The sequence below is a fragment of the Poeciliopsis prolifica genome, unplaced genomic scaffold, assembly GCF_027474105.1.
Source record: "Poeciliopsis prolifica strain line A6 unplaced genomic scaffold, Auburn_PproV2 SCAFFOLD054, whole genome shotgun sequence".
Lineage (NCBI taxonomy): Eukaryota > Metazoa > Chordata > Actinopteri > Cyprinodontiformes > Poeciliidae > Poeciliopsis > Poeciliopsis prolifica.
Genome location: NW_026562429.1, coordinates 3,272,159 through 3,290,447, shown reverse-complemented (window position 1 = coordinate 3,290,447; position 18,289 = coordinate 3,272,159). Strand labels below are relative to the sequence as shown.

The 18,289-nt window shown below is 35.7% G+C and overlaps 2 protein-coding genes across 3 annotated transcripts in view; both read left to right on the top strand.

Moving 5' to 3' along the window:
* The window catches only part of map3k15 (mitogen-activated protein kinase kinase kinase 15), a 31,845-nt gene extending 25,380 nt beyond the window's left edge, over window positions 1–6,465 (top strand). For both annotated transcript variants that reach the window (XM_055059403.1, XM_055059402.1), the window contains 4 exons: window positions 2,366–2,478; window positions 4,451–4,557; window positions 4,632–4,708; window positions 5,029–6,465. In XM_055059403.1, the coding sequence (XP_054915378.1) occupies window positions 2,366–2,478; window positions 4,451–4,557; window positions 4,632–4,708; window positions 5,029–5,122 (391 nt within the window). In that variant the 3' untranslated portion in view covers window positions 5,123–6,465. The remainder of the gene's footprint in view (window positions 1–2,365; window positions 2,479–4,450; window positions 4,558–4,631; window positions 4,709–5,028) is intronic.
* A 9,566-nt stretch (window positions 6,466–16,031) lies between these two features.
* Window positions 16,032–18,026, top strand: ccl20b (chemokine (C-C motif) ligand 20b). The gene is made up of 4 exons (XM_055059452.1): window positions 16,032–16,186; window positions 16,280–16,382; window positions 17,450–17,524; window positions 17,612–18,026. The coding sequence occupies exons 1-4, from the start codon at window positions 16,105–16,107 to the stop codon at window positions 17,676–17,678; spliced, it is 327 nt and encodes a 108-aa protein (XP_054915427.1). The 5' UTR covers window positions 16,032–16,104; the 3' UTR covers window positions 17,679–18,026.
* Window positions 18,027–18,289: the final 263 nt, after the last annotated feature.

Sequence of the window (18,289 nt, the reverse complement as noted above, 5' to 3'; positions counted from 1 at the left end):
TTACAAACAAAAGTTATTAAATTTGCTAAACTATTTAGCAAATTTAAACAATTTAAATCAAAATTTTAAATAAAAATTTTAAATTTGAAAATGTTCTGTAAGTTTACTGTAAATTTAACAAACACTGAATTTACAAACACTGTAAATTCAGTGTTTGTGTTGGCCTGTCACAATGAAAGCTAAATCGATTAATCACTTGATAAATAATTTCTGTTTGCATGATTTATCATGCAGATGTTTGTCTGTCTAGTAAATTTTTGGCTAAAATACATCCTCCTTCAAATGCATCATTTATCCACCAGGACATAAACAAATATTGGTCTTTTCCAGTTTTTCAAACAAGATTCATGAGTTTTTAGGTATGTTAGAAAATGGGAAAAACCTTTTAGAAATGTTTTTAATTATGTCTTGAGACAATAAAAACCTGAAATTGAGTGTATCAATGCAACAAAGATTGTATTCTTTTAACACTGTGCCAACTTGGTCTGTGATGAAACGGAGCAGTTTCGATTTCATCATCTGTACTGACAGAGAGAACCAGAAACTTTTCCCCTCAGGACAGTCAAAGCTGAAAGACAGACTGAACCGTTTGTTGGGGTCTTCTAAACTTCAAATGTGTTTTCAATGCATCAAATTACTTTTAGTTTTACCTTAAATTTGCACAACTTTTTCTGCAGACGTTTTATATTGTATTTGTTTGAAATTCATGATTTCTAAAGCCTAAAATATTCAATTTCTTGGATTTTTTCCTGCTGAATCAATACTTTTGTAGCCTGATCAGCGAATTAACAAGAAATAAAAAATTTTTTGTCGTCTAAAGTCATTTAATATTTACTATTAAGTGAGTTATCAAGCTAACCTTCCTAAGCCGTTCTTTATAATTCATGTAGATGTTTAATTTCCATCATAATCATCTCAAAAAGTCTCAAAATTAGCTCTAAGGAGCATGAAACATCCCTGTCCTTCATTCAGATCCAACCAATTCAAACTGAATGTTAATTAAATGCCTGGCACATCCTTTCAATATTTGTCTTGCTTCTGCAGCCGCAGACGGCCACACACCAAACAGACACATCTGAGCAATCAGGAATTAATTATATGATTTGTATTTGCTGGATAATTACTTACACAGTTCAAAGCAAAGTTTTTATGTTGGTTATTAGGAACGCTTTAAAGCAAATTAAAACTGAGGTGATGATATATTGCATTGTGTTGCTAATCTGTTGGAAGTGATTCAGTTTTAATAAAACGGTTCATTGGTCGTGTCTGGTTTGGACGCAGAGGTTTGCATTTGCATCCTGAAGCAGAAAAATATTGCTGTATTTGATGTAAAACACATATATCTGCTTTTTTTCCTGGGAAGTTTGAGTCAGTGTTTGGTTCCATGACATGAAATAAAAAAGCACCTAGTGTTGATTTCAGATGTTTGTTTTGTTTTCAGGAAGCAGGCTCATTTTGATTTTGAAGGAATTATCTGATGATAAATGGTGTTTTCAAAGTAACAGTGTTTCCCGATGCTACAAGCCTGTACTGACAAGTTGTGTCACACAAGTCGTCTTTTGTTTCGGGAAAAGGAAGTCTAGAAGTTCATTCTGTCCCGTATCCCCTGGATGATAAAACAAAATTGCTGACACGTCATGATGTGTGAACAATGTTCGTGGAAAATAAATAAAACAAAGACAGTTTCTGATTTTTCACCTCGTATTCGGTGAAGCGGAGGCAACCCAATGTGGAATAATTTACATTCTTGGCACAACTTTCCTTCCATAGAGAAGAAGAAAATCTTGAATGAAAATATTTGAACATAAAGTTCATTTGTTTTCATCTGCTTTTGGGCTCATTTTTTCTGGTTTGAGTTACTTTTTAATATCTTTTATGGGTTTTCCTGTTTTTAAAGTGCTTAAAATTTATGTTTTCATTACTGTTTTAACAATCATTGTGCCTAGAAAGAAAAGGAAAACCCAAAGTGACTGTGCTGCCCTTTTTACTTTTTGTTGAGTTAGTTTTTTATGAAGTATCTTTTCTCCTACTTGAGTAACATTTCTGGATTTTCTACCTACTGAAGGAAAAACAAACATGTCTTAATAAAAAATTCCCCAGCCACAGAAACACACCTGCAGTTTTTGATTTGGAAAAAAATTTATTTTGCCAGATTTAGATTTTGTTGTCATTTCAGTTGTTAAAATACCAAAATCTCCACTTAACTTTATATTTTGTTCAATCCAATGATGTAGTTTTGAAATATTGAGTGATAATTTGATCAGTTTACTTGAAGTGGTGCTGGAGAGGACCCAGAACCTGTTTGGGTCGTCTGCCTGTCTCTGGTGACACATTCTGGTGACATGTCGGCTCGCTGTGGCTGCAGGTTGCTGGAGGAGCTGCTGCAGAAGGAGAGGGAGTACCAGCATGTCCTGAAGGCCACGCTCCAGCAGAGGACTCATGACTTGGAGCTGATTCGACTCAGGCACAGAACTCCAGGTGAAAAAACTGACTCACCTTTAGTGGCACAGATAAATACATATTTCTTCATATTTATTGGTTTTACATCCTGTTTGCACATGACGAGTTAACGGCTGCTTTCCTAACCAAATTATTCTCTTTGCACCTGCCAAAAATCGAATCTCACACACTTTTATAGAAACAAAGACACATTTAGCATAGCATAACTTATCATAGCTTTTGATGCAAAGATAAATATTTAGAACATCTAAAGGTTTATTAGTAACTCTGACATGGTTGGGTTTTATGACGAAACAGAAATATATAAAAACAATTAAGCAACAGCAATTGATTTAAAGTGATCTTTCAAAAGGACAATGCCCCCAAGCGTCAACAAATTAGTTACAAAATGATTTATGGTTAGAAAGGCCATCTCCGTCAACCCTGCAGGAAACGTGGGCGGAGCCAAAAGGCGTGTGAGCAAGTCGAGCTTGTAAACCTGTTTCTGTACATCCAGTTCTGTCAGCAGGACATGGGCAAAACTCCAGCAAGCAAACTATCAGGACACGCTGCAGGGATTTGATCCGTGTCGCACCGTTTCAGAGATATTTCAAACAAACACACTGAAAAAACACAAAACCTTACCAAGTTGTTTTGGTGCAAATATTTTAATACACTTAAAATAAGACAAAACTAAATTACAACTGACTTTACAGCAAAAAATAGGAGCTTATTTTACATAATAACTCATTAATATTGGGAATAAAATGCTGGTGCTGTTGTCAGATTATTTCATTTACATCAAGATATTTTCTCTTATATCTAAAGAGGCAGATATTTGAAATAATCTACCTCTTTTTCATCAATATGAAGGATTGATTTACTAAAAACAAGCTCCTAATTTTCACAGAAATGTTACTTGCAAGTTATTAACATTAAATCAAGATATCTGGAATAAAAACTAAACCAAAAATACTTTGTAAGATTTTGTGTTTTTGCAGTGTTATAAGAGAATATGAATAAACTTCTCAATCTGAAGAAAATTAAGTATTGTTTCGGTCTTAATCTGTTTTATTAGCTTTTGATATCTTTGCCAAATGGTATAATTGTGTTTTTCTTGTTACTAAAGTTAATTTCATTTTCTATTTTATCATTTATCTACCTGTGATGTTGTGTTTGTTGAAACTTAGGGCGTTAACGTTGGCGATTTTCTGTTTCCCCTTGAGAACAATGGTTGGGAATGACAAAAATCTGACAGATCAACTGACGATTAACTAAAGCTCTGTGTAACTGATGGGAGTTGTTTTGTGAATGAATAATGACAATAGTTAAGGAAGTTAACCAGGCAAAAAAAAGAAGATAACTTGAGATCCTGCAGACGTAAAAGGAACAGCAATCACAACAACAGAAAGGTCAAAGGGTGGCTACAAGTGTCAAACTCAAGGCCCACGGGCCAAATCTGGCCCGCCGTAGCTTTTTATGTGGCCCTCTAGACTGAATTACATCAACAAGTCCTTCCAGTTTTTCACAAATCTGCAATATTCACACAAAAAAACAAATTGTCTGTTTTTTACTACAAATTTTCTCAAAATTGGTCAAAAACTCTGGTCTATCATGTAAAAACTCTGTTTTTGACCAATTACCAGCCTTTTACTGGTAATTGATACAGCGAGCAATAAAGTCACATTTAATATCATTCATTAGCGCAAATATTGTAAAAATGTCCAAAAATGACAAAATCTGTCATTTTGATTGCAAAAACCACTTAAACAATCAAAATCCTGCAGGAGGAGCTAACTATTGATGTTTTAACAGTTTAATTGGTTTTATCAATATATTCTGGCCCTTTAAGAACATTCAGGTTTCTGATATGGCCTAAAATGAAAATGAGTTTGATATCTCTGCTTTAAGCAAAAGAAGAAGAAAAGCAGAAATCAACGAATGAAAGATTTAAAGATAATTAAAAATAAGTTAAAGTTTCTGTTCAAGCTGTTTGTGCTTCATGTTTCAGACGTTTCGCCTCCGTCCATCCTTCATGTCCCCGCGGACCACGAGCCGGACAAGCAGCTCACTGATTGGCTGAAAGAGCAGGGGGCGGACCCAGACACCATCGACAAGGTAGAAGAGCAGCAGGAGTATTTGGGCTTTCTCCTGCGCCGTTACAGTAGTCTGATGGTGAATTTGTGTTGCAGTTTGTGATGGAGGAGTACACACTGCCTGACATTCTGAGCGAGGTCAACAAAGATGACCTCCGCTCTCTTCGTCTACGGTACCCACAAATCTTATACACCTATCCTAATCTGTTCAAGGGAGTATCACAGAGATTAGAGATTGGGTCAGATGAAACTTTTTAAATTCAGAAATACTTTGTTTTATCTAAATAAAACAGATTGTCAACAGAAACACATGTACAGTTAAAACAGGCAGGAAAAATGGGATCATTTTCCCCTCCACTTCCAACTTTATGATGGTCTATCATGTAAAATTCCAATAAAACACAGAAGTTTGAGTCTGAAGCTTGACAAAATGTGAAAATAGTGTTTTGTATCTAGTATTTCTGTTTCGAACCGTTGTTTTCTTCCCGCCCAGCGGTGGAGTGCTGTGCCGGATCTGGCGAGCCATTCAGCGGCACCGAGAGCGAGAGAGGCTGACGGCTGGCAAACACTCCAAAGGGGACGTTTAACTACGACTTTAACTTCTGAGGAAGTAATCGACACATTACCAGCCCCGCATGGCCGTTTGTTTTCTTCCTGCCTGTCTCCTCTGTGCCTTTCCACGCTGTCGTCTGTGGCAGACCGAGTCCAAGCAGAGTCCTAACGGATCAGACCAAAGCGCTTTAGTGCGGGCACTACTGTATGTATTTCCATGTGCATCCCTGTGTTGCCACAATGTCTTTTAAAAAAAAGGTGTGTGGTTTGGCCCCTTCAGAGAGTTCTGGTACTCTGGAAAGTTTTAAAAATAATAATAATAATAAAAAAATACTGCTATTTTTTTTATTTTTTTTACTGTCTTAAAAGTAAAAGTTATTACTTTTAAATTATTATTTTTTGCATATTTGTCGAAGCTATCCTATATCTTGGTAATTAGACAAAATCTGCGAACATTTTCCCTGTGCAAACTAGAAACAATCAGAGCTAGTAGGGTGCTGTTAGTGCTGTCAATCATCCTCTATGTGGCGCTGCTAATCTTCCCCTTGCTATCTTCTACGCTGCAGCTAGCATAGCCTGTTCTGAATGCTAAGGCTAGTTAGCATGAGCACCAATGATGACTGTTGAACAGTTTTCTGGACTGGAATTTACAGTAAGGACTACACAGGGATGATTGACAGCGCTAAGCCCCCCCTCCTAGTTCTGATTGGTTGTTTTTGGTCAGAAGTGATGAATTTCGGCAGGAGTGGCAGATATTTTCACAGATTATCTGTCTCGTAGCAAACAGTTACGACAAGATGACAGTTTTTACAAATATTTAGAAAACTTTTTTTCAATAAAGATTGTGTACTGTAGCTTTAAGGAGAGTGATTTAACACACATATTCATGGCTCAGTTCATCTGCAGCAGATGTAACTCAACCAAATGCTGTATTTTCTTTTTTAAGCCCAATAATTTGCCAAAAATCCAAACCAAAGTTTTGTGGCACACAGAATGAACCCTGTCCTTAAAAATAAACTCAAAAAGCTTTCAAACCCCTTTTTACTGAAGATGCTTTGATCATGTTTCATGTAGCATGAAAAAGATCAATCTTTCAGTCTGTTGTCCCTCAATTTGCTGCCATGTCAAACAAACATCCTGAGGTGATTCGACTTCATCTTTGGGTAAAACCACAGAGTTAAACACGTCTGGATACGGTGAGTCAACCTGAAGCCTTAAAGTCACATTTAATTAAACATGTTGATAGATTTTAACTGCCTATTATCACCTTTATGTTTGTATGCTTGTAATTTATTCGCTAAAATTGTCCTTTCTCCTTTTTTTTATTTTTGATTTATATTATTTATCTGCTTTGCAACTGCAATAAACTTTTCAAAGTTGTGAAAATAATGAGTTTTTTGGTTTATTTATCGAAGCTCTTGTCACTTTCTGGTGGAAAGATAATTTGATTTGTAAGTTTTGATGCTTTAAAGCAGGAATGTCTTGATCATATTCTTCAAGTTGAAAGGATTCAAAAACTGTTATTTTTCTCCAATTAGAAAATGCTTAAATATCTTGGTGAAGAATTTCTTTTTTTTACCTGGACATTGACAAATAAAATGTAATATTTTACATTTGCTTTGCTTTGCCATTCAGCCCAGATGTGTTAAACTGAAGGCCCGGGGGCCAAATCTGGCCCGCTGTGGCTTTTTTGTGGACCTCCATCCAGTTTTACAACTACTCTGAAAAATTCACACAGAATCAACGTATTTTTTTACTTTTTCTGCAATTCTTTTCTCCAAATAGCGATAGTACGTGACCAATCAATACGGCGATTAATCAAAAGTCACACTTAACATCTTATATTTTAAAAGATTTTCTAAATCAGCACCACAAAATCTGTGATTCTTATTTTAAAAAAGCAAACAAAATTATCAAAATCTTGGATGGATTGATCAATGTGAAAAATAAAATATGTAATTTTAAGAAGCACTAAATGAATGCTGAAACAAACAGCTATTGATATTTTAGGAGTTTAATGGGTTTTATCAATAAATTGTGGCTCAACTTTTCGGAACATTCATATTTTTGACTTGGCCCAAATAAAAAAACGTTAGACAGCCCTGGTTGATCATTTTCTATTTTTGAGTCTTTAAAATGTTTTTAGTTTTTTGTTGTTTTTTTTTTTTTTTTTTACAAACTTTTGAGTCTTTAGCCAAATTTAATGGATGGGTGTGCCAAAGTCTGATTTTGAGTAAAAACTCGCTTGGCACGACTTATTATGAGATAAAAGTAAAATTGAATTAAAATTTTGTGTTGTACGCATCCTAAGGAAATTACAAACACCATCGCCGGGCCAAACTTCTTGAATTGCGATCAACGGCCATTCAAAATCAACCCAACGCAGCATCGCACTTTAAACACGCCTTACTTTAAAAACAGTTGAGAACTGAGATGACAGGTGGTGTCTATAGCTGTCAGCTCAGGGAAACAAACTGTTTTTCTTCTTCTGCAGTTAAATATGGACGCCTGCATGTTTGAGCATAGCCTGCATTCCTTCCATCAGCTCAACGCTCCAACTTGTTTGCGCCACTGTCTGACATTCCAACTGCAGAAGGAAACTTAGGCGGTTATGAGGATTTAATTGTGCTAATAATTTTTATTTTGTCTGCAGGCGATCTGAACATTAACTCCCTTCTGTTTAGACGCTCGACTGGATTATTTATTTCTTCAATTTTTTTTACTTTTGGAAAACAACACATTCAGGTTTAGACAACCCGAAGGTGGATCTGCGTCGTTTATAAATAGCTAAAACCTGGCAGGGTTTATGGAAAATTTCTTCTTGGGATAGTTATGCGGTGTCACATTCTTAAATTGGGGTTTGTAGAGTTCAGAGTCATTATCTTACCTCCAACAAGGAGCTTTTTGCATTAGAAAAACTTCAAACCAACACAGTTATGCATTTTTACAAAGCAATTACGCTGGTTTTATTGTGTTTACACATAAGTCTTAAGTTCTTCACTCTGGAGACAAAACATTCCAAAGAAGGGCAGGTTTATTTGCATAGCACCATTCATAAAAGGTCATTTAAAACCATGTTTTCTTTTACAGGTAAAACAAAAACTACTTGCAGGTATTGATAGACAGCTATAGAAACACCATTCCAATAATCCAAACAACAGAAAAGAAACCTTCTCATTATTCATAATGTATCAGGATCAAATTGTTTATGTTACAATGACATGCGTTCTCATTGCATGTATGCTACAGCGTATGATGGTCTGATGGGACAACAGCTTTGGATGCATTCATCCGACCTCAACATCATCCAACCAAATATATACAGTGGTTAATATTTGGAAATGTGAACAACCATATTTTATCATTTTCTTATATCAAATAAGAAAATCGGTTTAGGGTCACTTCAGGCTGCAGTGTGAACGTAGCCGTTTTGTCTGATTAGGTGCCATCTTTACTTACCGCTGAGGTATTTTTCCACCAATAAATTTCACATCTTGCAGGCTGCAAGATCATAAAGTTGAACATGGAAACTTGTGCGAGTTTTTAAATGGAAAAAATGCCAGCCGATGTTTGCTTTGATCAAACACGGAATGTGACGCCGCATTCACATCAACCAACCTGGCAAGTTTTTCAACCAAATCAATAGTTCAGCGGTTTAAACCTGACGCCTGTTTTGTTTTTATCACTTTATTTATTGAGAATCAAACTGTGGCATCGTAGAGAAGATTCACATTTTTGATCTGTCGTTGCTACTGGGTTTAATTTTCTTCTTTATTATTACTGTGAAGAGGAGTATTTTTTCCTCATAGTTGCAAATATTCTGCAATGAAAATTGGTAGCTTACTTAAACATACTGAATAAAGATAGAGTGAGAAGTCTGTGGACTGATTATGTTTATCATTCAATGACAAACTGAATTAATGGAAAACCTTTAAACCGTAAAAGAAACCTTAACAGTTATAATTGCTAAACCCAAAGTTTGCAAGAAGGCAACAAAATATTAACATAACCTTATTGTACAGAGGTAAATAAAATAAGACATTCATTAGAAATTTTGAAAAGTAATAATAGTTACAGCAGAAGTGAAAGTCTCCAACTGAGTATTTATGTTTGCACATAAAAATGGCTGCAAAAACATGTGCAGTCATACAACTGCACAACCAACAAGAATGCATCAATTGTTTTCTTGTCTTGTCCAGCAGCCATTGTACAGCGCATGCAGTGGGAAAACAAGCTGACCAAATGTGCTGGGTTGCTAGGAAAAGCTGCAGTGACGTAACAATCGGAAGGTTTTTGACACCAAAAAACATCTCTATTACCAAAAAGAAACTCTGTGTTTTGTTATTAGAGGCAGTAAAAACCCATATAGAAGAATAAAAACCTGCAAAAAGGAAATTTTGCATAATTAAAGATGTCCAGAGAGTCAGCAAAGCTATCTTCAGCAGCAAACTGTTCCACAGGTTAGAGGTCACAGACTGAAAGGCCCTGTCCCTGTGAGTTGAAGCAAAATCTAAAAACGGGCCAGAAGATTCTGGCACCGAGCTGAAGAGTGTTTGGTTAGAGAAATAATGAGAAGCATGGCCTGTAGCAGAGAACATTAACTATAGACCAGTTGTACTACTAGGAGTAAACGATTTAGTCAGCAGTTCTGCTCCTGGGTTCAGCCTGAGGGCGTGAAACTGATTATCTGTTCAGACCGGTAAAAAGAGCATTGCAGTCATCCAATCACGATGACACAAAAGCATTATTAATGTCCTCTCTTTTCAACCTTTCCTACATTTCTTTATCTGAGTAGTTTCTGCCATAGCACAGCATATAACAGCCTCAGCACTTCACAAGAAGCTTTTATTTGATCTGCAAAGAAGAACAGATCTTGTAAAAAAGCCAAATGCAATGAAAACAACTCAAGCCAGAAACATCTGTCGTCAAACATCTGTCGTCAAACATCTCCCGTCGTCATTCTGTCTGATAAAACGTTCTTGAGAATCAACGACCCGAATACCAGCTGGTTCTTATCCTGGGGGTTGGATCTGTGTAACAGCCGCGGAGGAGCATTGGTAATGGTGTTTAATGTATAAACGTGATGCACAAATTCGTCTGTGAACAGATCTATTCATAGTTACACTCTGACCTGTTGCTGTTTTGTTCCATCATGTCAGTATTGAAGTGGCATTTGGGCATTTCATTGAGAAATTTCTGTCATATCGGATCTGTGTTTGGCTCATTGCCCCACATTATATATTTTCTAAGGACTTTGAAAAACAGATTTTTATCTCGGAGGCAGATAAGTGCCTTCAGTAACCTGGTGAAACTCTACTCACAAGGACAGCCTGGAGGTATTTCTTTGTGTCTTCATAGTATCTCCATTACAAAAGCCTTTTGTTATTCTACCTGTCATATAGGTCAGGTGTTGACTGAACGGGTTTAAAAGTCGGTGGCTTTTTTCTTAACTTATATAAACAGTGAAGAGCAGCTGGTGCTTTAAAGTTATGGTCAGAAATTAAAGTCATATTTTCACTATTTCATTCATACATTTAAAAATGTCACAGTTAGAAACCAATTATTAACTTAGAAGCAGATCAGACTCCAAATTAAGATCCTGATCTGTAAAAGGTTTGCAAGTGCAAAAACAGGTTCAACATTAATAACTAACAAGCTGAATCCGTTAAGCATGTCTGCCTTTATGAATGTGAAAAACATATTCTGATGTCAGAAAGTTCAAAATATTGGGAGGAGGCCACACAAATGTAATGACTTGCTAATCGAAATGCCATTTATTAAGCATGAGCCAGATTACAGGTGCTGTTTTTGCTTCTGTATTTAGCAGGTGCAAATTGGCATGGAAAATGTTGTATTGTTTACTTGGCATTACTTTGTTTTCAGCATTATACCAAGGAAAAGAACTGAGTGTGCATCTAAAGTTTGACAGGTGTCTGGCAGAGTCAGAGTTGTTAGAGACGTGTGACAGATTTCACTGCACATGCCTCAAATTATTCCTCGGTCACATAGAAATGTGCGCTCAGATCAATCTCACTGTGCACACAGATTGGGCACTTTGTGCTGAAATTTGTGGCACCGATAATGAAACAGGAAGAAACTTTGGAGTTATTTATCATGCTAAGATTTTTTTAAAAATGCAGCAAATCATAGATTGTAATAAAATATGTTTCATTCAGGTAGACAGTTTCCTAAAAAAGTTTATTTCAAAATGGGAACACATTTTTTTTATCTCCAGCCTTATTGTTACCACCAGAATACCATGAAATATTGTGAATTAATATTTTAATCGCAATAAAATACAACAAGAACAATTCACAAGATAATAATGCAATGGATTGAAATGTTGAGTCGGAGACACTGTTACTCTTTCTGCACAATGTAAGCCTTGGGAACTTAAATTGTTTACATTTACAAAGTGTTTGAGTTAAAAATATTAAACTAATTTTATTTAGTAAATTTATGAAAAGGATTCTTGCACCTCTGACCCGACACCCTCCGGACCAAATATGACTTGGGAACGTTCGTGCATCATTCATTTGCAAACATATTACAGACTCCTCCCAGAATTTAAAGAACAAAACTGTAAAAACTGACATTTTTCTATTATCTGTTTCATGCGGCTCAATCTCTTGCACATTGGTCAAGAGAGTTAACATACTTTCTTTGGTCCAGAACAACAACACTGGCTTGACTACCAAGATGGCGTGGATCACTTCTGGTTTCCACTTTCTAAGGCTTTTACAGTAACAGCTGTCGATCCATCGGTGTCTCCGAAGAGGAACAGGCCTATGTTACATTAGAAACACATAATGTAACATAAGTTGGAGCCCTAATAGTTTATTTGTTGAATATAAGTCTTATTTGCCTGAAGAAGCTCTTGAATGCAGGAATGATATGGGGCACCCGTGTGAATCAGAAAGAGTACTTTTCTATTCTTTTGTTACGTTGATACATAAAACTACTGTGTAACTTACGGTCAAGGGATTTATTCAGCAAAAGTTGAATGGCTCTTTAAACTAAGACAGCCCTTTTTTCTCCCAGTGACAAAGGCAGATGTCATTCTTTGTGCATAACGTGTCAGATTAGGATCAAAGTTAATTTTTTCCAGGTTTGGCCCCTGGTGTCATTTACACCGCAGTAAATGTGTAAGCTTGCATTCCAGGTCTTGTTGTTATCAGTCATGAACTGAACCAGGAGTTGTTGCTTCCTTCTCTTTCTAAGTTTTGCTTTATAGTCATTATTAAGTTTTTTTATGGCTGCATTGTAAAAACTTCTGGTTCCAAATGACACAAGTGTCGGTTTGAGACAAAAGCTCTCAATATTGTTCTAAAACTCTTTACCAATCGATAAAATGCAAACTTAACAGTTTTTCCACAAGGATGAGCAAATTTCTTTATCACTCTGAGTTGCGTCATCAACAAGAAATGCAAATTCCTTGTCTTCTGAAATATTTTAATAATAGTTATATTTGGCATCTGTGCTATTTTTAGATCTCTGACTAAGTTTAGTCAGAGATCTAAAAATAGATTTCAAAACTATCTATAGCCTTTCTCAAGAATTTTTGTCACAATAGCATCAAGAATTTTTTTAAATGAAATTGAAATTGTTTATTTACACGTTCTATAATTGGTGAAAAGAAAACACACACTTAGTTACAAACCTATGTATAAACTATCTGAAAAATGTGCCACACATTTTAGCGCCTTTCAGTGTTTTCGAGGTATATCTTTGAAAAGAAGCTGAAGCAAACATCTGAACTTCAGTTGTCCAGGTTTGCAACTGCTTCTCAGTTGGATTGAGCTCTGAACTTTGACTGAGCCATTCTAACATGGATTTGCTTTGATAAATATACTTTGGCTCTGGTTGTGAAAGGTTCCTCTGCAGCTGAAGGAGGAACCTCAAAACAAGTTTAAGTCTTTGGGAGCTTCCAAAAGCTTTTCTGTAAGGATTCCTCTATATTTGGCCCTATTTTATCTGCCACTGAACTAGAAGCTTCTGCTTTCTGCTTTTTCTAAATTTTGTTACATAACTATCTTTTTATTAAGGCAGCGTTTGAACAATTTATCTGTAGTATTTGGAACCACTTTCGATGCATTTTGGATCTCAACATGAAACAAATATTTAACTTGAGAGAAATCGCTCAATACTTCTCTGAGCGCTTCACCCGTCTGGGAAACTCAGCTGTTTTACTACAAGGCTGATCAGATTTCTTTTAGGATTCTGAGTTGCATCACCAACAAGGAAACAAGCGTCACCATTGTAAACTCAAATTCTCATGGTTGACCTTTGAGTGTCGTCATCAATGCGTAACTAGCGCTAAACACCTGTGCTATTTTTAGCTTGTGGTCTAAAAATAGATTTCATCCTTTTTGAAATGCGATACGATTTCTTTGACATGTAGTGACACTTTTATTGTTTTTAAGACACAGGTGCTCACACCTGCATGCCACTGCAATGTGAGTGCAAAGGTGTGCTGAAAAGATATTGACAGCTGCTGAACTTTCTTAAACTTTGACATGTTAGAAGCACAAACTTTATTAAAAGTTTCATCCTTTTTGTTTTATTAAAACCTTTCAAACTCAGAAGTTTTAGTCCTAAAACTTGACTCAGAATAGACTAGATGGAATGGGAAAAAAAGATTTCTGTATCACACAGTCTGGTAAACATAAATCATGTGAGCATTTGTTTATGTTGGAGCCATAATGCAGTTCTTTCTTAGCATTTCTCATGATGTTGTGCTTGATGTTCTCTCTCCTCTCAGAGGTAGGTATTGCAACACACTCAGACATGTCTGGGAAGTGCAAAGGTACAATACTTGGCAGTCATGTAGAGATGAGATCAATGATTACCTTTTCAAAAGGTTGTATTTTTTTTTTTTACTAAAGTTTTGGAAAAAATTGAACCGTAAACCATTTTCTAGACAATTAAAAGCCTGGTTTTTATTCTCTGGATTTGCTTTACAAAAACAACCAAAGGAGTTAATCAGAAGATAATAGTCTAATACTCTATTATTAGACTATTAACATGGTCTATTAGTTGTTAATCCCAAAGGTCGACTTGATTAGGGACTTTTTACGTCAACATTCACAGAACAAAGAGCTTTTTCAATTGCCACACAGATTAAAAAAAAAAACAGAAACAAGTTTCCTGCTTTTTCTGATAACCAACTTCCCCCTTCATGGTTTTATTGAAAGACTTTTTTTTTCTTACATTTTTGTTGTTGGATGCCCACTGTGAAAAACAAAAAAAACAACAAAAGTGAGTGTATGTGCAAAGTCACTGATGTTGAGATGCACTGTGTGCACATAAAAAAAGGAAATTCCACTCCCATGTACCAGGAAGAAGATTCCTGGGTGACTGTTTTAAGGTAAATGTTTGACAAAAATGTGCAGAGGAAGCTGAATGAGTATGACTACAGCATTTCACTTTTTTCATGTTTTATGTTACAGCCTTATTCCAAATTGTATCAGATTAATCTCATTTCTTAAATTTTTACACATAAATACCCAATTATTACAGTTTAGATTTTTTTTTTATGTTTTGCAAATTTACTAAATGTAGAAAAAACAAGAATTCAGATTTACATATGTATTAAGAGCCTTTGCGGATCAGTAGCTGTGTTTGCTTTAGCCATAAAATTGCCCAAATGTAATAAGCATGCTAATTTTGAAAAAAAAAAAATAATAAATTTTGTTAAGTTTGTGCACTGAGGAGGGAGTTTTGCAAAATTACAATGGAAACACTTTTTTCGCATCACATAAGTCACGTAAACAGCAGCCGGATGTTACTACTGCTGGAGACGTTGAAGAAGACAACAGGAAGTAGTACTCTCAGCCTCTCACAGTTCATAAAAGGTTGCGTGTCATTCGAATGTGTCGAATCCATAGCGCTAGTGTAAAATGGTCAACTATAATTTCCCTAAAACGGCGCATATATAGCCGCTCCCGAGAAGGCAGGTTTGTCCCTCCGACACCTGAATAAGATGGAGACTGATGGCTGAGAGATGATGAGCGCTAGTGACATCACTTATTTATCAATGATTACATCCATCGCCGCCATGATTTAACGACTTACCCTGTGAACATGCTCATTCATGTGTAATTTTCATTGTGTTTCTTATTTAATCAAAACAATTTCTGTAATGAGTGAAAATTTTTCCATTTATTTCTAAATTAAATGTAAAAAAAGACTTGATTAATGGTAATGATTATTCTTGAAATCTTCATGCTACACGCCAGACATCGTATGACCTGCATGTTGATGTTTTCTTTGACTGCATTGAAAATCTATTTATTTCAAATTCAAAATGATCATTTTCTGTAAGGCAGCATACGTTTAGGTTTCCCTCCACTGCAAAAACACAAAATACTTCCAACTATTTTGGGTCTAGTTTCAATTCAGACACATGAAATAAGACAAAACAGGTCAATTTTCATCAAGATATAAGAGCTTGTTTCAAGTAAATAATCCTTTAATACTGTTAAAATTGTATAGCAAGATATTTTCTCATGTAATAAGTGAAATAATCCACCAGTGGAACCAGAACTTTTCATCAATATTATGGAATTATTGGTCTAAAACAAACTCCTCTGTCTTCCTAAAATGAGTCTTATTCCTAATAAGATAAAACTAAGTTGGTTTTATCTTATTGCTACAATACTGGCACAAGAAACTAGATCAACAATAGTTAATTTTTTGCGTTTTTGCAATAGCCTTGATTCAAACTTCACTATTCTGAACTCCAAAGCTGCAGTGCAAAACTCATCCATGCAGTGAATTATTAGTTTTATTAACCAGAGGAAATTTCCAGGCTTACTGTCAATCATTTCCTGGTTTTATACTGAAGAAAAGCACATGGTCTCTCTTCACCCAGCCCACCTGGGAAGTCCCACTCCTGGCTTCACGGCCTATTTAAAGGAGGGATCGCAGCACCTGATGTGTAGCAATAGCTGAATTCCTTCAGACCTGTTGCAGCTTCGTTCACACTCGATAGACCAAGACCAGCAGTGGCGTGAGAATGGAGAGCAACAAGGCGTGTCTCTTTGCAGCGCTGTGCGTCTTCCTCATTGTTTCCAGCTTCGTCTGCAGCTCAGATTCAGGTGAGTGAGTCCGACCTGTGGAAGCGCCAATGTGTTTGAGTTGAATATTTCCAGAGAATGTGATTCATTAACGGTTGGTTTTTCTGTTCGCAGCGAGCTGCTGCACCAGATACACCAAAAAGAAGCTGTCCTGCCTTCAGGTGAAGAACTACAGCATTCAGACCATCCATGGCTCCTGTGACATCCAGGCCATCATGTGAGTTTGGATGACACTATTACAAAAAATGTAAAAAATTATGAGTTTCTGGAGCTTCTAATGTCTTTTTTTAATAATATGCACAATTAAGGGACAGTTATTGCCTTACTAAGGCAAAAATTGCTGCAATAACTATAATACTTGCAGTAATAATTTTGTGCACAGTGCATGTCAGATACTGGGTCAAACATTAGACAGGTATTAAACCAAGGATGTGAATGAAATGAAGCAAATCTGCACATACGTTTCAATAATAATAATAATAATAATCAAAAACCTACTTGTTTAATTTTTGTTTATTATGGAGCCGGAAAAATATTCCAGATGATTTTGGCTCATGATGGAAAGTTTGTATTAAATCTGCCATCATCAGTTGGTATCACCAGATCAAACCCAGTTTATTTATAACACTAAATATAAATTTGCATTTGTTAGTAATTTGCTCTAGTGGATGGGGACCAAAATGGTTTCCAGCCCAGGGCCCACATCCAGGTAAATCCGACCCTGGTTAGAAAGTAAAAACAGCTTCTTCAGATGTTAATTACCAATAAAAATAAAATTAACGATGAGAAAAATCTTGTTAATCATCTACCTAAGTAGTAACTACTTATATTTACTCAGATTTACTTGATCATTTTTCTTAAATTTACTTCAGGATTATTTTTGGTGAAATTTTACCTGAGTAAAATTTCTGGATTTTCTACCCACTGAATGAAAAACATGTTTTAACCAAAAAAATCAGCGGACACACACCTGCAGTTTTGTTAAAGTTTAATAAGTTTTTATTGAAATAATATGACTTGGTAAAAAAAAATAACTTTTGCCTATTTTTTTTTATTATTACTTAAATAAATTATTGTCACTTTGGTGTTTAAAATACCAAAATCTTCAGTTGACTTTATATTTTGATCCGTCTTATGATATATTGAATGATTGATCATTTGATTAGTTGCTCAGAACTTCACTCTTCGTTGAGTATAAACATGTTGAGGTTGTGCTACTCGTCGTTTTTGGGAACTCTTCCCCCTCTGGATTTCAGCTCATGCATGTTTGCTCTCGTCTTGCAGTTTCCACGTCAATGGGAGGTTCGTGTGCGCCAACCCGGCAACGCCGTGGACCGGGAGGGCCGTGAAGTGCGTGGAGTGAGTATTTTAAACGTTCCTCTGCACGTGCATCATCTTCCGGCTCTCGCGGCCTCTAACTGATCAAATCTGTGTTGCTGTTTGCAGTGAGAGACGGAAAAAGAGAGTGAATGAAGTCATGAAGAAACAGAGCAATGACAACAACACTAAATAACTTGGAGACAAAATGGCTGGAAAATAAGAGAAAATGTGTTTAAGGTTCTCAAAAAGTCTTGTTGAATGGTAACAGGGATTTAATGCTTTTCTTCGTACATATTTTTTGTACATATATCTCTTCTGTTTCATAAACAGGAATGTGTAGTATTAATAATACCCCAGCTATAGCTGTGTCGATAAAGGGAAAATAACCTGTATGTTTTTTTAACAATAAATTAAACTAACATAACTTTACATTTACAATGGTTCAACATAGATGTGCTGCAGAAGTAACTTTTTATTTGCTGAGATTTTAACATAAAAAATTTTAAATGGTGTTAAAAGTAATAAAGCTGGAAAAACGTCACTTTGTACATTTGGTTTTATTTGAGAGTTTCAAGCATTTAATTATAAACATCTTTTTGGGTTTCTACACTTTAAATGTTTATTACATTTCTAAAATTCATGCATAATATAATATGTACAATAATCTATGTTTTCATGTAGAAAAAGAAGAAGCAAAAATTGTTTTCACCAACATAGGAGATTTCTTCTATGCAGCAACAATTAATAAAAGGTTTTTCCCTCCTTTCGAAAGTGCAGATAGTTTAAAATCACTCATCTATGTTC